Below are 23067 nucleotides of genomic sequence, written 5' to 3'. Positions count from 1 at the left end.
TTAGATTGAGAAATAAAGCAATCCTGTGAAAATGGGTTATTTGTGTGTTTACTCAGCATTTCCGGAGCACATTCATGTGTTCAGCTTGTCCATCAGGTCTTCCCTGCAAATCCACTCAGAATCCAAGCTGTCTCCCTAGTGGATGTGACAGACTGGTTTTATGCAGCCAGAGGGAAGGATTAATGCTCTCAGCAAAGAGCTGGCATGTTCAAAAGGTTTAATTTTTTTTTTTTTTTTTTTTTTTTTTACGTAACAGTTTTAGTCAAAGCTGCTCTGGGACTCAGCGGAAGCAGAATTTCACAGGAGGACAAACTTGTTGACTAATGGCCAATCACTAAGCAGCAGGGAGGGCAAAGCCTTGGTGTCTGTGTCATGCAGGGGGGTGGGGGAGCTGTGGTGGGAGGTGGGGTGGGACGAGCATCACTATCAAATATTTAATCGCAAAAATCCATCTGGCCAGTCATGCTCTTGCAGCCCCTTGGAGAAGCACCGTCACAAAGCGACAGACTGAATCCATGGTTCAGCTCAGGGGGGTCCGCCCCGCTGCAGGTCACTGGAGAGCAGCTTGTGGCATCATAGACGTTCAGAGAATGCCTTATTTCACAAGACTCATTTTGTTCTTGTTTTGCCTGACGGCTCTCGTGGAAAGCAGAAAACCCAAGAGGAAGAGATGGACAGGGCAGCTGGAAATGCCCAAGCCAAGGTAAAGTGGTGGGTGGGAGGCAAGGAAGGCCACTAGCACCGGGGCACAGCGGGACAGCTCCCAGGAGGGCTAGTGGTGACACTGTCCTCCTGGAATCTATTTTCCAGCCAGGGGTAGATGGGGCCACCAGTCTGTCTCAGGGCACAAATATTCTCTAGTGTCACAGGCACAGGAGAGCAAAGCTAGACTAGGCCAAGCATTTTGTTCTGGTATCTGTTCTGTCCAAGCATTCTGACTTAAGGCAGGTGGTTGAAGATTTCAGGGGTAAAACACCTCGTACTTCTCAGCTTGTGTTGCTTTGTTGCTCAGGATGACATCCTGTAGGGACGGTGGGGGCCTGCTGAGTAACTGCACTCAGGAACGTCGGAGGGGGACTGTATATAGGAATTTCGTTGAAACTATTAAGAAAAACATGTAACTGAAAGTTGACTTCTTTAAATTATTTGATTGGGAACAGCTTTATAATGGTATCAATTTTCCTTTCACTGTTTTGATTTTTTTTTTAAGACTTTATTTATTTATTCATGAGAGACACACAGAGAGAGGCAGAGACACAGGCAGGGGGAGAGGCAGGCTCCTCGCAGGGAGCCCCATGTGAGACTGGATCCCCGGACCCCAGGGATCACTCCCTGACCTGAAGGCAGATGCCCAACCGCTGAGCCACCCAGGCACCTCTCACTATTTCAATCTTAAGAAGGTATTTGAAAAAAAAAAAAAGAAAGAAAGAAAGAAAAAAAAGAGAAGGTATTTAAACTTTGCTAGGTTATCAGAAATACATGTGTGGACACAGCAACTGCCATTGGCACCATGTGACGGAAACGTTTCCAAGATACTGGTTAGGTGCAGAGTTTGCATTAAAAAATCGTGACATTACAAATCAAAGTTCCTTATTAAGTGTGTTTGAACCGATGTACGAAGTGTGATACTCCAGGCCCGACGTTGAACAACTGTTCAGCATGGAGAAGAGTAAGCAGCTGAGATGTAAACAGCATGTGTGAGATGTTACACATCTGTTCTCCATTCTACTCATCATGTGTGAACTAATGACTGTGAGCAGTAATACACTGAGGCACATTTTCTAGGTCACTGGTTTTTATTTTTAATCAGGCACCACACTCAGTGACAATTTTTTGAAACTGTACCTCCCATATATTCACTTATATACATTGTGCTATTGTACATATGTACACAGAAGTAAAACTTGATCAGGTCCTTATTTTTAGATAAAGACTATCAGTAGAGTTACAATCTCTACTTTCTGCGTCCGCATGGAGTGTCTTAGGAGGCCGCTGCTCTGGGGGAGCTACACGCTCTACAGGGCCTAATGCTACCTACGCAGAAAGCAAACAGATGAAATTTGTCCAGGATACAGGGAAGACGCACTGTTCTGGAAGCCTCATCCTGGTTACGTTGCCAGAATTACGGGCTGGTAAATTGGAAGGAACCTCAGGGGTCATTTGATCTGGTAATTCTTCTGAGCTTTAAGACTGTAAATGTGACTAGGTGTTGTATGAGAAAGGGGTTTCCGGGTCAAAGGAACTTGGGAAACTCTGGTTTGCACCATTTTAAACAGATGTCTTTATAGTGCAGCTTCTAGAACCTTTATTATGCAGACACTCTGAATTTGGAAAAGGAAAATAAATTATGCAGTTTCTCAGAAAACCCCACTTTTGGGGACTCTCTTGTGGGATTCCTATTTTACAGAGCACACACTGGAAACACCATCTCAATTTTACAGATGCTGGAAAGTCGGCTCGCAGGCATGGGTAAGTCACACAGCTGGTTAGTGACCCCCAGGGGCTAGAACGCAGGCTCCCTGATGTACTCAGCCTGTGTTGTGCCCAAGATCGCGAATCCGAGAAACCACCAAGGAGCCGACACCGCTGCAAACACACGAGGGTTTATTTACAAGCTCGAGCTTGGGTCCAAGTATACCCGACACAGCAGAGCAGGGACTTGGACCCCGAGGTGGGTTTCAGTTTAGTTTTTATAGGCTGGTCTAGGGGACCTCCAGAAGGGGTGGAGGAATTCCTCAAGTTCTGTTTACATTTTGATATGGGGCCTTCAAGGGCATTGAGCTCTGTTCTTATTCTAATAGGGGCTTCCTGCCCTTGGCTTGGGCTCTGTTCTTATTCTAATATGGGGCTTTCTAGGACATTAAGCTCTAAGCTGTTTTCTTCCTGTAACTGAACTAAGGTAAAGTTCAGCTCTTATTCACCGGGGCCTGGGATGGCTGTACTTGTGATAACGCTGAACTTAAAGTGGAATGGCCTTAATTTTCTCGGCCTCCACACCTGGAGGAATAGCGTTATATGGACTTGTCTGTACCCCGAGAACAGTGCTAGGGTTCAGCACGAGCCCCTCGGGGATCCTCAGGGATCCTCCTCGGCAGCCTGGGCTCTCATACCTGTGTCACTCCTCAGAAGACCCACAGTCCTTCCCAGACACCTGCCCAAGCTTGGGGACAGACTGAATCTGACCCTTAGGGGTGACCACAGTTTCTTGAACTCCATCCCAGGATATGTTAAAATGGAAGAAAAGGTAAACATATACATTCAACAAATATAAAATAATTATTGAAGGGAGAGGCTGGGAAAGAAGACAGAGAAAATGTCACATCAGGGAACATGATTCTAGGCCTTTCTAAGTCCACCAGGGCATGTACACGCTCAGGCAATCATGAAGCTGTGTCCGCCTGTGAAAAATTTCAGCCAAGGATCTGACTAAACAATTACTTTCATCATTGACACAGAAGAGTTAAGCTATAGAATAAACAGGAATAAAATGACCTGACTTTTAGAGCACTGCATCTCTGTAGGGGAGCTTCTTTTCTTTGAAATGCTGTCCCCCCAACCCCCTCCACACAGTCATACATGCACACACCATACATAGGATTTCACATAGTCACGCCACACACATGCACGCCCCACACATGGTCTCACACACACAGCCATCCCTTCACATGTAAATTATATGGTCACACTCACGTATACAGTCACACACACACACACACACATGCACACACACTCTGTTAGGATCTCTTGTAACCCATATACCTTCTGTATTAATTACTCTGGCCAAGACACCCTCACAGAACAATTATTCTGCTCAGTGGGTGCTTTTTCAAAAACTGCTTCCAGGGAAGCCCCGGTGGTGCAGTGGTTTAGTGCTGCCTGCAGCCCAGGGTGTGATCTAGGAGACCCGGGATCGAGTCCCACATCAGGCTCCTTGCATGGAGCCTGCTTCTCCCTCTGCCTGTGTCTCTGCCTCTCTCTCTGTGTGACTATCATAAATAATTTTTTAAAAAAATGTTAGAATATTTTGGATTTCTGGGCAGCCCGGGTGGCTCATTGGTTTAGCGCTGCCTTCGGCCCAGAGCGTGATCCGGGAGACCGGGGATCGAGTCCTGCATCAGGTTCCCTGCATGGAGCCTGCTTCTCCCTCTGCCTGTGTCTCTGCATGTCTCTCTCTCTGTGTCTCTCATGAATAAATAAATAAAATCTTTAAAATATATATATTTTTAGGATTTTACTGTTTTAGGATTATGTGTGGTTGTGGTGAGAAAAAAAAAAACATAAAGATGATCTAGAAAGAGTGAGTGTGGATGAGAGAGAATAGAGAGGGACTCCTTTGTCATCTGGGTTAGGGAAGGAGAGTGGACCAGGGTCTGCAGTCCATGGCTGGCTCCACCTTCCACCACCTGGCTGAGTGGCCAGAGCAACCCTGTCCCCAGCTGGGGTCTTGATCCCCCTTGGCTGTACCTTGTCTGTTCTCCTTGGGATTGAGGCTCCACATTAGGGTGGATTCTGTGGACAGCTCCTAACTGGGCTGATGTAAGGAGCATCAGAATTTTATTACAAAATCAATATTGCAGTAACATAAGAGAAACATTTAAAAAGAAAAAAACATTAGGGACACCTGGGTGGCTCAGTGGTTGAGCGTCTGCCTCTGGCTCAAGATGTGATCCCAGGGTCCTGGGATCAAGTTCTGCATCAGGCTCCGCATGGGAAGTCTGCTTCTCCCTCTGCCTGTGTCTCTGCCTCTCTTTCTGTGTCTCTCATGAATAAATAAATAAAATATTTTTAAGAATTATAATCCGGGACACCTGGGTGGCTCAACGGTAGAGCATCTGCCTTTGGCCCAGGGCCTGCCTGATCCTGGAGACCTGGGATCAAGTCCCACGTCAGGCTCCCTGCATGGAGCCTGCTTCTCCCTCTTCCCGTGTCTCTGCCTCTCTCTATCTGTGTGTGTCTCTCATGAATAAATAAAATCTAAAAAAAAAAAAAAAAAAAAAAAAAAAAAATCCTGCACCATTCAACCCAACTGCTGTCATTCGATCATAACTTACCTTAGGAAGGCTCTGGAAGAGTTTGGTCCTTAGGACCTGGGGAGGTGTGAGTGTGTAGCCTTCAGCAGATGGAGAAAAGATGCCTAACAGGTAAATCCTGCAGGGAGTAATCTCCCCAAATGCCTCTGTGGGCCATTGGAAAATGTCTCTTACTTTGTCTTTGCAGTCACCTATATAAGAAGAACCTTGATGTGACCAAAATCCGCAAGGGAAAGCCTCAGCCACTTCTCAGAGTGGAGGACCATGATTTCTCCATGAGGCCCGCCTTTGGAGGTAGGACTGAGTACTTGCCTTGGCCGAGGTGGGGCCTGGTCCTTGGGGATGGGCTGCTGTTGCTCGGTCCTGTCCTCTCAGGCACAGCCCTCCCTTGGGGCCCTGATTATCCCACTCCTGGTCAGATAAGGCCAATTTGGCTTCCAGAATTACTCGTGTTCCCAAGGAGAGAAGTGAGCAGAGAAGGGTGCTGACTAGAGTGCTGCTGAGGGCTAAGCTGTTTACGGCCAGAGTCCCCCTGCCCTGCTGCTGCCATATTGCTTTTCCTAAAATATGAGCCAGCCGGGAGAGGCTGGACACAGAATGGCTTCCCTGCTTGGCCACCCTGTGATTAGCTGGGAATTTGGGGTTTTGAAGGCTGCCTGCCTCTCAGTGTAGCAACAATTTAACCTACTATACATCCCCTCGGAGACCTGCCCCCAAAGGAGCTTTGCTGCTTTGGAGTCAGAGAGGGGTGGTGAGGCTGGTGGCTGTCCCTTCCAGGGACTGGAGAAATGCCACAGGGAGGCCAGGAAAGGAGCCAGCCATCCGTTCTGACCAGGCAAGGAGTGGGGTGAGAACAGCAGAATGTGTGAGACATGGGGCCAATGTCCCCCTTGTGGATTCTGGAAACTGAGGCCCAGTGCATTTCAGCCAGTGGACCCTGGCCAAAGCAGACCTGGGCAAGCCGGCTTCCCTTTCCCTTTGTCTCCCTTTCCAGATCTCCTCTTAGGTTCCTGAGGCAGTAGGGGTGGCCTTCGGGCAAGTCCCAGGCCCTCTCTGAGCCTCTGTTTGCAGGTTTGTAAAATGGGGATAGTAATCCCTACAGTCAGGGGTGGCCCGGATTAAAGGAGATAATGTATGTAAAGCCCTTGACACATAAGGGTTCAGGGTCCCCTTAGAAAAACCCAGCTGTCAGGCCTTCCTCTGTGTGACTGTTAAGGGATTAGACATTCCTTTATCCCAGAGGCCTTTGCATTTTAAAAGGCCTCAAAGCCTCCCCCTCAATCCCTGAGCTCTGACACCTGCTGAGCAGGAGAAAAGTAGGAGGCAGATTATGGCCCTGTGCCTCTACTTCCTGCCCAGGAAGGCTGCTCACCAGGGGCTCAGGTCAGGAAGTTGCCATCTCTCTGGCAGCTCTGGTCCCCCCTCTGCCCCCCTACACTCCACCCCCCTACACCCCCCGCCCCCTGGGGCCGCCATAGTAATGCTGAGGAGGAATTTTATGAAAACAAAGTTTTCCTGAAAAAGCAGCTCGAAGAAAATAGCTGTATCTGCTCCAGGAGGTCTAAATGCGACATCCTCTGAGCAGGAAGCTCCACGATGCCTCTCCCCGGAGTGTCGGGTAAGATACAGAGAGGGTCAGCTGAGCGGCTGGGACAGTAACACACATTAGTATTAATGACAGCTAACACTTCAGGGTGATTTTTTAAAATAATTTTTTTAAAGATTTATTTTATTTATTTATGATAGACACAGAGAGAAAGAGAGAGAGAGAGAGAGAGAGAGAGAGAGGCAGAGACACAGGAGGAGGGAGGAGCAGGCTCCATGCCGGGAGCCCGACACGGGACTCGATCCCGGGACTCCAGGATCAGGGCCTGGGCCAAAGGCAGGTGCTAAACCGCTGAGCCACCCAGGGATCCCCTCAGGGTGATTTTTTCTGTGCCAGGCACCATTCTAATCAAGGCAGACACATACAACATCTTATTTTAGTGCTCACAACCGCTCCGTGAGGTAGGTACTATTAGTTTCCCCATCTGGGGAAGGCCCAGAGAGGTGAGGTCACACGCCTGCTGAGGTCAGGCCCTCCCTCCTGGCTGAGGCTCTTTCTCGTTCCTTCCACCTGTCTGTCCCTCAGTGCAGGGCTGACATATCCAGTGGGCAGGGTAGGCACGGAGTCAGATGCTCACAGTGATATTCTCAGAAGCCTCTGAAAATATGTTAAAACCAGAAGGAAAAAAAATGCAATGTTAAGTAGAAGAAAAGTTCTTAAGATATATAATTATATATTTACCTCAGGCCAAAACAGTTATAAGATACGCTTTTTTTTTTTTTTAATGGAGGAAGGAGCCCATGAAAGCAAAAATGCCCCAGGCCCTCAAAAGTCATACCATGGCCCTTGCCTCACTGTCCAGTTTTGGGGCAGGTGTGTGTGTATGGGTGTGGTAATTCTCTCGAGAACTTGCTGTAACTTTCCACCGGAGGCTGTTGCTGCTGGCAGGAGCCTGCAGTCACCTGGTCAATACCCTTAGTTTACCTGGGGTATCAAGAGGAAGAGCTGGGGGCACCCAGGAGGATTAGGAGGTGGCTACAGGACAGCCAGGAGCAGAACTGGTTTCACCTGGGACATAAGCTGTAAAACTGAAAGCCTCATAAAAATGCGCCCTCCTCCAAGAGAGAGTCAGGAAACCTGGAGCTAGCTCTCGGGAGTGGTGGGTGAAGCCTTGCCGTGTTCCCAGAAAACCTGGCTCTGAGGAGAATCATCCAACAGGCTGCAGCCCCAGTCAGGGTGCTCCTTCCTCCAGCCACATTCGAATAGCAAATTGGCCTTCCTGTGCCCCATCCAAGGGGGCCCCACAGACTGAAGGGTCAGGATGGTCCCCTGCCCCTGCCTGTGTAAGCCTCTGAGGGAGGCTGGGAAGGCCCTGACTTTGGGGGACGCTGCAGGGGAAGGAGGGGTCACCTCTGGCAGGTATGATAAGACCTGAGGCTCTTACATATCAGATCTCAGTTCCCAAAGCACAGGATGGGGTCTGTTTGTTCCTCTTTCCAAACCACTCCCCCTACACCTCCCCCCCCCACCCCAGCTCCGGCCCAGGGCGTTTGGTCCTTTGGGCACCTTTTATCCTATTCAGGGCTTTCCTGGATGTCCAGACATCACTGGGCTGAAGTGGGGGAAAAGGAAGCACGCAGTGAGGTGCCAGGGCTCCACACTCTCACCAGCCCGTAGATAAGAAGGTTTGTACTTCAGGGAGTCCAGGCCAGGAGGGTGGGATGGGGTCATTCCAGGAGTGGGGAGTATCTGGAGAGGGTTCAGAGCCAAGCAGCTTTCCCTGCACCTGCTCCTGAGGCTCCCATTCTCCCCAGCACCTCATCCTTGGGTGGGGGACACCACCCAGGTGACAGGCAGTTCCTGGGGGACAGAACAGCACATGGGCAACTCCGTGCAAGTAGCAGAAGGCACTCCTTGCTGGTGGATGGCCCTGAACCAGGCCCCTGGTTAGCAGCAGAGCCTGGGCCCCACCAGCCCTAATCCCTGCCCATCCCGACCCCCTCCTCTCCTTAGCACCCACGTGCACTGAGCGGGTCACTTGAACAGGGGTATCGGTTGATAATTGTGGGGTATCTCTTTTCCCTGTCTCCTCTATTTTCTTTGAGAGGGACTTCCTTGTAGATTGATGCTTAAAAGTAGTTGATAGAGAAGAATTTATCTAAGGTTAGATACCCTGTGGATGACCTTTTCAGTCTGGAAAGAGAAAAGATTAAAATTCTAGCAGCTTCCTAATAATCCCAGGGATCAGTTGAAACAAAAATACCTTGCCTAAGCTCCCAGCTGCCTGATGCAGTAGCGTGTCCTGGTTAGAGGAAGCTCCAGAGACCCGGGGAGCTCCTCCACGTGTTAGGAGGTACGTCACAATGCTGTTTATTTGAGTTTAAATGCAATTTTTAAAAAATTGCCATACAGAACATAAAATGTACCATTTTAATCATTTTTAGGTGTACAGGTCAGTGCCCCTGTTCTGCAACCACCAACACCATCAGCCATCTCCAGAATCTTCTCATCTTCCCAAACTGAAACTCTGTGCCCATTAAAAACTTCCCTCCCATTCTTTCCTCTTTGCCCAGCCCCTGGCAACCACCTACTGCTTTCTACCTCATTCTGCTTTCTGCCTCTATGAATTTGACTAGTCTCCGTACCTCGTGGAAGGGGAATCCTACAGTTCTTGACTGACTTTTGTGACTGGGTAATCTCATTTAGCATAATGTGCTCAAGGTTTGCCCACGTTGTAGCATATATCAGAATGTCTTTTCTTTTTAAAGCCAAATAATATTCCATTGAATGTATAGGTCACATTTTGTTTATCCATTCATCTGGTTTTTTTTGTTTTTTGTTTTTAGATTTTATTTATTTATTCATGATAGACACACACACACAGAGAGAGAGAGAGAGAGAGAGAGAGAGAGAGAGAGGCAGAGACACAGGCAGAGGGAGAAGCAGGCTCAGTGCTGGGAACCCGACGTGGGACTCGATCCCTGGTCTCCAGGATTGCGCCCTGGGCCAAAGGTGGGCACTAAATCACTCTGCCACCTAGGGGTCCCTATCCATTCATCTGTTAGTAGGTATTGGGTGGTTTCCACCTTTTGGCTCTGTGACCAATGCCGCCATGAACATAGGTGTACAAGTATCTGCTTGAAACCCTGCTTTTTAATTCATTTGGGTATATTCAGAAATGGAATTGGTGGATCATATGGTAGTTCTGTTTACTTTTTGGAAGACCCTACACACTTTCTTGTATAGCAGCTGTGCATTTTATATTCCTACTAGCACAACGCTGATGTTTAAAATCAAACTGTTATAGGAGGGATGGAGTGTCCTTATGGATTCTTTTGAATTATATCCAAGGACTTTGTCAGGCTTATCAAGAAGAATGGTAGCAACAAAGTAGGTCAGGTTCTCCAACCAAAATACTTCTGTTCATAAGACAAATACATGTATTTTGAGCTGCAGGCACCTGACTGGTTTCGCTGGTAGAGCATGAGACTCTTGATCTCAGGGTCATGAGGCCAAGCCCCATGTTGGGTGTGGAGCCTATTTTTTAAAAAAAGCCTCATATTTTTTGAGCTGTTATTATGTGTCAGCAGGGCCTGTGGTATCCAGGGACCCAGTGGTGAGGAAGAGTTCACTCTAGTGAGAAAGACCAGTGTTAATGAGATCCTCACTTTAGGAGATGTGAGAACTGCTGGGAAGGAAAGTTCGGAAGCCGTGGGGTACACACAGCAGGGTCTGGTCATGTGGTACCAGGGGGCTGCTGCCCTGAGAAGCCAGGGAGGAAGAACACCAAGGAGTCACCCTTGCCTGGGAAGCATGTACCATTGGAGTCCTTTACATTCAGTGACTTCACCTGAAAAGATAGATTGTTCTCGAGAAGCTAACAGAAACAAAGAAATGATGAAGCGCAGTCAAGTACCACAGAAGCAACATTGGATGTCCCTACTGTTGGAGTGAGGGTGCTGAGGAAACGGTCAGTTCTGCTCAGAGAGAGGACCAGAGATGCCTTCCCTCAGGAGGCGATGCTTGCAATGAATCTGGAAAGATGTTTAGTGAGTGAGCCCAGTGGGCAGAAAAAAGGACAAAGGACAAACCAGGGAGGAAGGTGCTCTTGGATAAAAGATGAAGTGTGTCAGGGAAATATGAGAAGCTCCATGTGTCTGGACTATATCTAATGTGCGTGTGTGTGTGCGTGAGGTGGGGCAGAGAGAGAGAGAGAAGGCTGGCTGGGTAGGGGCAGCTCTGGGAAGATTGTGCTCTAGGACACTCACTGTGGGCCTGTGGGAGGATGCTGGGCAGTTAAAATGGTTACTGGTCACTGGCTGGCCACTTCTCGTCTGGAACAGAGCCTGTGAGAAGTTAACCTAAGGCCAAAGGGAGAAGTGGAGGGGTCTGAGAGATGCTAAGAAGGGAGACAGCCTCTGATGCCATCAGGGCACTGGGGGCACCTAAGCGTCTGTGCAGGGGGAGACCATTCACTGAGAGGCAGCATCAAGGAAAAGAAACTGGGAGAAGACAGAGTAACAGCGGGGGGAAGAGATGGATGGCTCAGGGGGGTGAGGGCAGAGAGAGCCCAATGTGCTGAGAGTGTGGAGCCATCACCAGGCTGAGGCCTGAAGGGTAAGAGGGGGCAGCAGTTACCCAAATCTAGGAAAAATCTAGAGCTGTGGCCTCTGGGAGAGAAGCTATTCCTCTCATTCTCCTCCTGCCTTCTGATGCCCACTGGCACCTTCAGTGGATGCACCCAGACCGAAGGCGGGAGGCAGGGACCTGTGGTCATCAGCAGCAGTCCTCAGCCCAGGCAGCGGGACCCTGCTGTGGCCCTGCTCTGACACACGTCTGCCTCAGGCTATGCTCTGTGGGGCCACCAGGCTATACCCACCCGGGGTCTCCCTCCTGGCCACATCTGAGCACAGGGACTTGGACTCACCTGTCCACACTACCTTGAGCCTGTTTCCAGGGCCTGCACAGGCCTCTTCCCTAGGCAAGCCCCCAAGGGGGACTGTACCATCCGTGTGTACACCCCGCTTTCTGAAAGGTGGCTGAGGCATAGCTCTTGGAAGGGGGTGGGATAAACTTATGGGGTGTGGGTGGGGAGTGTCCACATGCATGCGTAAGAGGCTCTTCTGCACGGAGGGTGCTGCTGTGGGTAGGAAAAGGAAGGTGGCTTAGGGCCTGGGGCCTGATCTCCCTGCCCTGCCATGGGCCAGCCTGGAACTCTGAGCAGTCTAAGGGTTCTGAAGTTGGACTTGGCCTTCAGGGTTGTTGTGAAGATATATTTGTCAAAGAGGTAAGATAGGCTATATATCATGTTGCAGTACCTTGGATTGGTTTATAACCTTCAGATATTCAAGCATATGGCATAGAGGTCTCTGGTTGTACTCTTGCCTATAGGCGGGCCTGCCAATGTTGTTGCTGTCCATAGAGGTCAGCTCCCCAGCACCGGGCAGGGAGGACAGTGGGCCTGGAGGTGAGCACTGGATGGGTTGAGACTGAGGGACTCCAAAAACCCCTGGGGACTGAACCCAGCCTGTGACCAGGGGCAGGTTGGGGCACTGGCTAGGCCATAGCACCTACCCCACATCAGCTTCTGGAACCCAGGAGAACACCCTTTCTGTGCTAAATTCACACAGCAAAAGGACTGAATTCAGGAGAGAAGGCAGGCAACATTGGCTCACGAGATAACTGCAAACCCCAATGCTTCCAACCTTCACCTAGGAACCTGCTGGTTTTCTGTTAGTTCTTTGTCAGGCGACTCAGGCTGGAGCCCTCATCCAGCCCTTGTCCTTGTCCCCTTCCAAACCAACCAGCTTGAATCAATTCATCCATCAAACTGTCACTCAGATCTGCCCCCCCTTTCCCCTGCCTCACTCCCTTCCACCACACAAATTCTCACCTTCCTTCTTAGCATTTCATTTAAATTTCAATTAATTGGGGCATCTTAGCGCTGCCTTCAGCCCAGGGTGTGATCCTGGAGACCTGGGACCTGGGATCGAGAGTCCCACATCGGGCTCCCTGCATGGAGCCTGCTTCTCCCTCTGCCTGTGTCTCTGTCTCTCTCTCTCTCTGTCTCTCATGAATAAATAAATAAAATCTTTAAAAAAATAAAAATAAATTTGAATTAATTGACAACCTTAAATTCTATTAGAATTTTCTCTGTAGGGGCCTCACTTGACCCTACCTGAGAGCCCAGGTGAACAACAGGGTCACCATGCTCCAAAAGGACAGGTTGCTGGGCCCCACTAATGAGCCGGTCTTGGGATGTTAAATTTAAGAAATTGTTAGATATCCCGTGGAGGCCTCTTTTATTTATTTATTTATTTTCAGTTTTATACCTTTATTTGACAATCAGCGATTAGTTCTCATCCACATTAACAGTCTGTAGATTTTTGAAAGTGGTGACAGGTTCGTAGGTAACCAGCGTGTAGAGCTTGTTTGGTGAATCTTCATCCTCGTTACGTTTTCTGGACAACCGCACACGGATACGGTATGGAACATTCCTTATTCCTTTGGCCCAGACAGCTTTGTTGAGCCTGGTGTCAATGTGCACATCTGGAGTTCCCATCTCCTTCATGGCAAATTTCCGGATCTCTTTGAGTGCCCGAGGGGCACGCTTCTTGAAACCCACTCCATGGATATGTTTGTGAATGTTGATGGTGTATTCTCTGGTCACTACCTCGTTGATGGCAGAACGGCCCTTCTTCTCGCCACCCTTCTTTGCGGGAGCCATTCTGCCAGGCCCTAGTTGGAAAGGAAGGCTGGAGGCCTCTTTTAATCTTTAACCAACAATCAGGCTATTGGAGTTTGGGTCAGAGATGGGGACCAGGAGGGTGATGAGGGTCAGCGTGACCTTTCAGGGGGGAGTTGGTTGTGGGAGGGGCTGGGTGTCTGCAGGGAAGAGCTTTGTTCCAGAGACCACAGAGGGAGGGGTTTCAACAAGGAGACCAGAGCCCCGGGAAGACTCCTCTACTCAGCAGCTCAGCAGCAGCAGGAGGGGACAGGTAGGAGGTGGAGACAGCTGGGGGAACTGTGGTAGTGGAAGAGTTTGGCAATAAGAGGCAAGTGGCCATGAGGGCATGGGAAATTGTACAATCTCATTTTGGTTCAGACGTCTCCTTAGAGGTCAGCCATCCAGAGGTTCTCAAACTTGAGTGTGGATCAGCATCATCACCATAGTGCTTATGAAAACCCAGACTCCTGGGCCCCACCCCAGAGCCTCCGGCTCAGGAGCCCTGGCGTAAGACTCCAGAATCCTGTTGCTAACATGTGCCTGGTGAGGCTGTTGCTGCTAAGGAAGGTAGCCCCCCCCCCCCCACCACCACCCCGGTCTAGTCCAGCTTAGGTCGTAAAGTCCTAACACCAAAAATCCTTCTTTAGCAAAATACCATAGACTGAGCAGGTTATAAAGAGCCTCCATTCTGGAGGCTGGAAGTCTGAGATCATCCATGTGGTTCCTGGGGAGAGTCCTCTTCCTGGTGTGCGGATGGCCACCTTCTCGCTGTTTCCTCATAAGTGTCTCTTCTTACAAGGCCTATCTGTGGAGGTTCCACCCTCATGAACAGCTCGCCTCCCGAAGGCCCTGACCTGCTAACACCACACATATGGCAACTAGGCTTCAATGTATGAATTTGGGGTGGGGGTGAGGGGAGAGACAAGCATTCAGTTCATAGCAGGCCCCTCCTTCCTTGGGGTCTGTGCCCACCCAGCGGCCCCTTTTACCTTTCCCAGTGATGGACATGTGGGTGGTTTCCCCAGAACAGTTCAGCACAGAGTCAGTGAAATAGAGCAAGGCGGTCGAGGCTGATCCTCGGGGAGTCAGAGGTGCACAGGGTGCTCACTGAGGCAGCCCATGGACACGGTCTGCACCCGGGTTCTCCCCTGCCCATCCAGGACACTCTCTCTTGGGCCTTAAAACAATATTTTCTTGAAGTAAGCACCGTGTTAGGGTTCTGGAGGTCTTTAACAAATCACCACAGATTTAGAGACTTAAAACAGCACAGGTCTATTACCTTATGGCTCTGTCATTCCGAAGTCTGAAACGGGTCTCACCAGTGACTTAAGGGGTCACCGGGGTTGTGCTCCTTTCTGGAGGCTCCTGACAGAGTCTGCTTTCTCGCCCTTCCTGGCTTCTGGAGGCTGCCCAGATTCTTGAATTCCCAGCGTCCCCCCCACCTGTCTTTAAAGCCAGCAGCAGCTGATTAAGCTCTCCCAACCCTGCATCACTCTGAACTCTTCTTTCTTTCACACTGAAGGGCCTTGTGATTACATTGGGTCCACCTGGATAATCAAGGCTGTGCTTCCTATCTTCAGGTCAGCTGCTTAGCATCCTTAGTTCTTTTTTTTTTTTTTTAGAGATTTTATTTATTTTTTCGTGAGAGACACACACACACAGAGGGAGAGGGTTAGAGACACAGGCAGAGGAAGAAGCAGGCTCCATGCGGGGAGTCTGACGTGGGACTCGATCCCAGGTCTCCAGGATCACGCCCGGGGCTGAAGGTGGTGCTAAACCGATGAGCCACCCAGGCTGCCCAGCATCCTTAGTTCTATCTGCTATCTTAATTCCTCTTGGCCATGGTGCCTAACATATTCACAGGTTCTTCAGATCAGGATATAAGCATCCTTGGGGTGGGGGCATTATTCTGTCCACCACAAAGGTATGTAAGGTGAAGTTCATAAACCTTAAGTATATAGCTTGACTTTTTACATATGTAAACATTTATCCTTGAAAACACTACCGAGATCAAGATCTAGAACGTTTCCAGCTCCTCAAAAGACTTCCTCATCTCCCCTCCCAGTTAGTGCCTCCCAAGGGTCGCCATTACGCTGACCTCTATCATCACAAATTAATTTTGCTCTTTCCCTTCCCTTCCCTTCCCTTCCCTTCCCTTCCCTTCCCTTCCCTTCCCTTCCCTTCCTTTCCCTTCCCCTTCCTTCCTTCCTTCCTTCCTTCCTTCCTTCCTTCCTTCCTTCCATCCTTTTCTTTCTTTCTCTCTTTTTCTTCCTTTAATTCAATTTGCCAACATACAGTAGAACACCCAGTGCTCATCTCATCACATGCCCTCTTTAGTGCCCATCACCCAGTTACCCTATCCCCCCACCCACCTCCTCTTCTGCAATCATTTGTTTGTTTCCCAGAGTTAGGAGTCTCTCATTATTTGTCTTCCTCTCTCTAATTAGTTTTGCTCATTCTTGAGTTTCATATCAATGGAATCCTGCAGCATATGACGTTCTGTGAAGTAACCTGGTCCCTCTTTGGAACAGTACAACGGAGAGTTTTTTTCATCATTTGAGTGCCAGTCTGTCTTTCTGAGGGAACCCAAGAATGTTTTGTGGATGTGGTAGAGAAGGAAGGTTAGTGGCTCACAGTCTTGGCACAGCATGGGAGAGGGTGTGTGTGTGTGTGTGTGTGTGTGTCTGGTTTAGTCTGTGTTTCTTGCCTTAGCAGATATAGCATGCTGAAGTGACCAGCAGACCAGCACAGGCTTCAGGTCTGGACACAGAGACCCACTGGGTGGGAGGGTTTTGCTACTGGAGGCAAAAGGAGGGTTCATGGATTTGCCAAAAGACCCATGGAGTTTATTGCAGCTCAGCAGATGCCAGTCCAGGGGTCGGTCCAGACCAAGTACTTCATGACAGAAGCCAGCCAGTGTGGATACAAGGGCCCATTTCTCCTCTATGCTGCAAGGTCACCCAAGGTGAGGGGAAATCTAAAACACTTTTAAAACCAGACTAGACTGAGCTGCTATTAATTGGTAACTGCAAAATTCTCATACCTTGAGGCATGATCTTTTGCAAGAAAGATCAAAGAAGCTGCCTATTTTTTCACATCTGAGAAGTGTGGTTTAATGATCCACCTCACTCCCCTGTGCTTCCTGACACTGTTCATACAACCTGAAATGCCTATCGTCCCTTCATTACTTGTGAGAAGTAACCAATGCTTCAAAGCCCAGCCCAAACACTGTCCCTATGGGGACACTTTCTCCAGTGTCCACCGTCAGAATTAATCAAAAGTGGTCTCTTTTGTAAAATTTTCTACAGTGACTTTGGTTAGAATTAATTGAGCTTTCCTCTGGCCTCCTGCAGTATCTCCTAGGTACTCCTCTTTCTTTTTTACATTTTATTTATTTATTTGAGAGGGAGAGGGAAAGAGAGTGAGCATAGGGAGGGGCAGAGGGAGAGGGAGAAGGAGAAGCAGGCTCTCTGCTGAGCAGGGAGCCTGATGTGGGGTTCGATCCGAGGACCCCAGGATCATGACCTGAGCCCAAGGCAGGTCAAGCTACTGTACTCTTTTACATACAGTCCATACTACTGGATGAGGGAAGAAATATTTAACAAAGAACTTTGTAACAAGAAATGATATATCTTAAAATATTGCGCCACTAAAAATACTTTCAAACTATTAAATAATATGGGGGAAATGCTTTAAAGTTTAGTGAAAATCATGATATAATACCAGGCTATGGTGATAATTTTATTAACTCTATGTATGCAAAGAAATAAGTCTGAGATGAAGCACACCAAGATGCCAATAGTAGTATAGCAGTGTGGTGAGAAAACAGGTGAGATTTACTTCTTTATTTTCTATTTTCTAAATTTTCAATAAGTATGCACTGCATTTAGAACTGGAAAAAAAAAACACACTTTTTGAGTCATTCTTTCTCTGGGCTACTCTTTCTGTGTTATATTCCTGGTTTCCTTTTGAAATGCTGCAGATAAACTGTACTTTCTGGGAGCTTTCTCCTCATTTTCTATTTTCTTAGACCTAGTTCTTAATGACATATGTTCAAGTATAACTGTCAACTGGAGATTCAAAGAAAAAAAAAAAAAAGTTGCTTAACTGACCAAGCCAGCAAGATGCCCCTCTCCTTGATGCTTCTATTATCACATTTGTGATGTGCCCTGAAACAGAGCTCATTGTCCCCCTTAGTGTGTTTTTCCAGTCCCCCCCTGGAGAAAGAAACTGTCTTCTTGATCTCCATGCTCCCAACTGCACCCCTGAGGGCCTGGCCTGATGGACATGGGCAGCGCAGGTTTGAATGAATGAAGCAGGCAGTCAGTGTGGCATGGTAACATCAGGAAGTACTGAGAGAGAGCATACGTGGAGAGTCTTATGCAGAGTAAGCTGCTGCTATGCTGATCTATGAAAGACTGTGACACCTAAAATATCAAAGTAAGAAGAATAATAAAGAATCATTATTAAGCCCTTGTTTTTTGTTTCAATTAATTTTACTACAAGCCCAAGAACATTTCATTATAAAAAGAGGCTTTGGAAAGACTTTGAAAAGATACAGCCAGATGATGGAAGAGATGAACAGATATTTCTATAAAGAAGACATCCAGATGGCCAACGAATACACGAAAAAATGCTCAACATCACCCATCATCAGGAAAATGTAAATCAAAACTACAATGCGTGTCCTGTCACACCTGTCAGAATGGCTAAAATCAACAACACAAGAAACAACAAGTATTGCTGAGGATGTGGGGAAAAAAGGAACCAACCCTCTTGCACTATTGGTGGGAATGCAAACTGTGGAAAACACTATAGAGATTCTTCAAAAAATTAAAAATAGAATTCTCACATGATCCAGTAATTCCGCTAGTACTATTTACCCCCAAAAAAGAAAACACTAGTTCAAGAAGATATATGCACCCCTATGTTTATTGCAGCATTATTTACAATAGCCAAATAATGAAAGCAGCCCAAATGTCCATCAATAGATGAATGGATAAAGATGGAATGGAATATTACTGAGCTGTAAAAAGAATGAAATCTTGCCATTTGCAACAACATGGATGGATCTGGGGAGTATAATGCTGCAAAATAAATCAGTCAGAGAAAGACAAATACCATGTTATTTTACTCATATGGGGAATTTAAAAAACCAAATAAAGGAAGGGAAAAAAGAGAAAAAACAAAAGGACTTTTAATGATAGAGAACAAGCTGATGGTCACCAGAGGAGAGGTAGGTGGGGGGAATGGGTACAATAGGTGGAGGGTATTGAAGAGTGCACTTACCAGGAGGAGCATGCAGGAATGTACAGAAGTGTTGCGTCACTATATGGTACACCTGAAACTAATATAATGCTATATGTTAGCTTTACTGGAATTTAAAATTTTATTTTCTAAAAAGATACTGCCAGATGAGTCTGATTCATTCACTGACCACAGCATCTCTTTCGACAAACCCTTGAGGTGTACTTTCCCTTTACTGTGACAAGTTGTAACTCCATCGTAGCTGAGAGCATACACTGCTTATAACTGCCAGCCCTTCTTCAAGGGTGGCCCACAGTGATTTCTCTGTTGTTGGGCTTCCCCATTCTATTCCGGGGCAGTCTGGAGAATTTTATTTCTGCTCGCACTGCTGGAGGTGAGTGAAGCTGCGCTTCACCCAAGGCTGGAGCTGGGTGAGTTTGGCCCTGCGGAGTCCAGGCACAGTGGGCGGTTATGCTGGTGTGGTGGGCGGGACACCAGGGTCCCTGTGATTTCCTTGGGGAACTGGGTCTGCATCGTGGCGCCTCAGTGATGACACCAGGACTAAGAGGATGGCCATCATTCCTGCCTCCAATGTGTGTGTGTGAGTTTTTTTTTTTTTTAAAGATTGTATTTATTTATTCATGAGAGACAGAGAGAGAGAGAGAGAGAGAGAGAGAGAGGCAGAGAGACACAGGTAGAGGGAGAAGCAGGCTCCATGCAGGGAGCCTGACGTGGGACTCGGTCCGGGGTCTCCAGGATCAGGCCCTGGTCTGAAGGCGGGGCTAAGCCGCTGAGCCACCGGGTCTGCCTCCTCCAATGTGTATTAAGCCCACTTTGGGCCAGGCTCTCTGTTCTGTGAGTTCCGAGGGAAATAACAATGAATGAGTTTGGGGCTCTACCTTCTAGGTAAATGAGCCAGGCCACAGTAACAATGGCAGTGATAATATAACCATTTATAGAACATCTTATATGCCAAACCCTTACATGGGCTTTGCAGGGATTAACACATTCAATCTTCATGACAACTATGAGGTTGGTATATACTATACCTACTTTACAGATAAGGAAATTGAGGCACAGAGAAATTATGTTTGCCCAAGGTCACGCTGCTAGTAAATGTTGGAGCCAAAACTCAGCTCCTGGCTATCTAATACAATGGGTTTGTTTTTTTTACTTTGTTGAAGCATTGAGTCCTTTGAAAATCTACTTGTTTCTCAGAATAATGATAATCTCTCTGTCATGTGCCCCCCCCCACACACACACACACTTTTATATACAATGTCAGGAGGTTCATAGAATCCTGCACCTGTCCCTAGGGGCTCCCTGAAGCTCAGGATAACTACCTCTGCCTGCCTTGCACAGATGATCTCCACGTGAGGACATTTGTGACAAAACAAATGACAAAACACAGACAGGAGCCAAGCAGTTCGGGGCTGCTGGGATGTGGCATGAAGAGTACCTAGAGAAAGCAAAGGAGGGAATGCAAGGCCAGGTGGGGGACCAGAGGGACAAAGAAATGGCCCTCTATCCTGCCCTGGAGCCTGTTTGGTCTTTTGGTGCTTTCTTTAAGATTTTATTTATTTATTTGAGAGAGAGAGAATGAGCAGGGAGCAGGGAGGAGGCACTGAGGGAGAGGGAGAAGCAGACTCTCTCTACTGAGCAGGGAGTCCTATGTGAGATACCATCCCAGGACCCTGGGATCATGACCTGAGCCAAAGGCAGACACTCAACCAACTGAGCCACCCAGCTGTCCCATTATCCTGACTTCTAACACTAAATATTTGTTTTGCTAGGTAATCTCAATTTCAATGTAAATCTATTGATCTGATCTGATCTTTTCTTATGGTTAGTGTTTTTTGTGTCCTGATATTGCTCCCCTGAGGTAAGAATGCCTTCCCCTCTATTAACATCTGGAGCATATTGTTTTACTTTTCACATTTGGATCTATAATCCATTTGGAGTTACTTTGCATATTGTGTGATTTGCATATGTATCAGCCATTGTTCCAACATTGGTTATTAAGGATACTATTCCTTCTCCAATGATCTATAGTGATATCTTTATAATAAGTCAATGTCCTTAAGTGTGTGTGTCTGTTTCTGTTACTTTCTACTCTGTTCCATTTGTCAGTTTGTTCATTTTTATGCTAGTCCTTCACTTCTTGTTTACTGTAGTTCTATAATAAATCTTGATATCTGGTACAGCACATCTCCTCACACTGTTTTTCTTCAAAATGCACTGCTTTGAATTTCCTGATAATCATTTTTTCAAGTTCCATAAGAAAACTTAATGAGATCTTGATTAGAATTGCATTGAGTCTATCTATCAATATGGGATCATTAATATTTTCATAATGTTGAAACTTCCAATACAGGAAATGATTTATTTTCCAATTTATTTAGATCTTTAATTTCTTTCAATAATATTTCATAGTTTACTTCATAGAGAACATCCATATATTTTGTTAGATTTATTTTAGGTACTTATTCATAGGGTTTTTTTTTTTAAAGATTTTATTTATTTATTTGGGAGAGAGAGAGTGAGAAAGAAAGAGAACATGTACAAACTGGGAAAGGGGCAGGGGAAGAGGGAGAAGCAGACCCCCGCCTTGCTGAGTGGGGAGCTGGATGTGAGGCTCTACCCAAGACCCTGGGATCATGACCTGAACCAAAGGCAGATGCTTAACCAACTGAGTCACCCAGGCGCCCCTCCTAGGTATTTTTGATGCTATCATTAAAGGCATTTTGGAAAAAATTTCCTTTTGTAACTGACTTTTGTATCCTGACTCTGTATTCAACATCTTTATTAAAATCCCTAATTAATTCTAATAGTTTATCCGCAAATTAAAAAATTATATACCCAATCTTATACAAATAATAGTAATTTTGTTTCTTTTTTCCAGTTGTCATAAGTTTTTCTCATTTCTTTCCTTATTGTACTATCTAGTCCTTTCAAAACAATATTGAATAGAAGTGACATTTACAGGCATTCTTAATATTAAAGGAAATCTTTCAGCACTTTACCATTAAATATGGTATTTACTTGGGCACCTGGGTGGCTCAGTTGGTTAGGCGTCCAACTCTTGATTTTGGCTCAGGTCATGATCTCATGGTAGTGAGACTGAGCCCTGTGTTGGACTCTGCACTCAGCGCAGAGTCTGCTTGTCTCTCTTGCTCTGCTTCCCACCCCCACTCATGCTCTCAAATAAATAAATAAATAAATAAATAAATAAATAAAATCCTTAAAAATAAACAAATATGGTATTTACTGTAGCTATTTTTTGGTAGCTATCATTTTTCAAATTAAGAAAGTTCCCTTCTGGGGATCCCTCGGTGGCGCAAAGGTTTGGCGCCTGCCTTTGGCCCAGGGCGCGATCCTGGAGACCCGGGATCGAATCCCACATCGGGCTCCCGGTGCATGGAGCCTGCTTCTCCCTCTGCCTGTGTCTCTGCCTCTCTCTCTGTCTGTGACTATCATAAATATAAATTAAAAAAAAAATTTAAAAAAAAAAAAAAAAAAAAAAAAAAAAAAAAGAAAGTTCCCTTCTATTCTTGTGCGCTTTAAAAAAATCATAAATGGACACTGATTTTAGTAAAGGCTTTTCTGTTAATGTGGAAAATTATATTGATTGATTCTATTTTTAGGATTTTTTATTTATTTGAGAGGAAGAGAGAGAGAGAGTTGGGGGGGTAGGGACTGAGGGAGAGAGAGAGAGAAACCTAAGCAGACTCTGCACTGAGCATCAGTCTCATGTGGAGCTTGATCTCATAACCCTGAGTGCGTGACATGAGCAGAAACCAAGAGTTGGCCACTTAACTGACTGTGCTACCTAGGGGCCCGATTCTGTTTTTATAGTTTAGAGTTTTATGCAGAAATTCTCAATCTTAATTTTTTAATCTCTTTGCACTTAGTACACAAAGATATTTTAAAGTTTATGCTATTTCAATGTCGAAAGCCCCTTGTTCCTATTTTCTATTTTTTCTTTTTTTTTTTTTTCTATTTTTTCTGATGGTTATTGTATGTCTTACTTTCTTGTGTGCCTGGCTATTTTTTTTATTATGAACTATATATTATATTTACAATATTTTTACTAGAAATAAATGGAGACCTCGGATGGTGTTATCTTCCTCCAGAGGGGATTTCTGTTTGTTTCCATTTATTTCTACCAGGTACCTGGTAGCACTAATACCTGGGGCTGCCTGAGGCCACTACCACTCCAGATAACTTTAACCCACTTGTAGGGACTGACCTGGTTTGAAGCTGAACTGCACATGGTACCTTCACTGCTAGGATATGCTCTTAGGGATCCTAAGCTGGAGCTAGACCACTTGATGGGCCCTGGTCTCTAATCCAAGACCTGAGGCTTCCCAAAACCATCAAAAGCATCCTTCAGCTTCTCAGTTGCCTTCCTGAGTTAGCAAATTCTCCCAGGAGAAGTAGATCCAAATGTGGTTTTAAATCTGTCATATAAATAAATAAATAAATAAATAAATAAATAAACAAATAAATAAATAAAT

The 23067-nt window shown here is 46.5% G+C and overlaps 2 protein-coding genes across 2 annotated transcripts in view; one reads left to right on the top strand and one right to left on the bottom strand.

The window, feature by feature from the left end:
- The first annotated feature begins 260 nt into the window (after window positions 1-260).
- The window catches only part of GABRR2 (gamma-aminobutyric acid type A receptor subunit rho2), a 40749-nt gene continuing 17942 nt past the window's right edge, over window positions 261-23067 (top strand). The window contains exons 1-2 of the mRNA XM_025983859.2: window positions 261-703; window positions 5218-5324. Coding sequence (XP_025839644.1) covers window positions 516-703; window positions 5218-5324 — 295 coding nt within the window. The 5' untranslated portion in view covers window positions 261-515. The remainder of the gene's footprint in view (window positions 704-5217; window positions 5325-23067) is intronic.
- LOC112908408 (large ribosomal subunit protein eL31-like) lies at window positions 12900-13303 on the bottom strand. Its single transcript, XM_072746946.1, has one exon. It carries the CDS (start codon window positions 13301-13303, stop codon window positions 12929-12931), a length of 375 nt encoding a protein of 124 aa, XP_072603047.1. The 3' UTR covers window positions 12900-12928.

This window comes from Vulpes vulpes, chromosome 1, assembly GCF_048418805.1.
Source record: "Vulpes vulpes isolate BD-2025 chromosome 1, VulVul3, whole genome shotgun sequence".
Classification (NCBI taxonomy): domain Eukaryota; kingdom Metazoa; phylum Chordata; class Mammalia; order Carnivora; family Canidae; genus Vulpes; species Vulpes vulpes.
The sequence above is the reverse complement of the archived record's forward strand: the minus strand, read 5'-3'. Positions and strand labels throughout refer to the sequence as shown.

What these genes read in the sequence shown, in the direction of transcription:
- LOC112908408 (XM_072746946.1), bottom strand. Translation starts at nt 13,303, where the DNA reads ATGGCTCCCGCAAAGAAGGGTGGCGAGAAGAAGGGCCGTTCTGCCATC.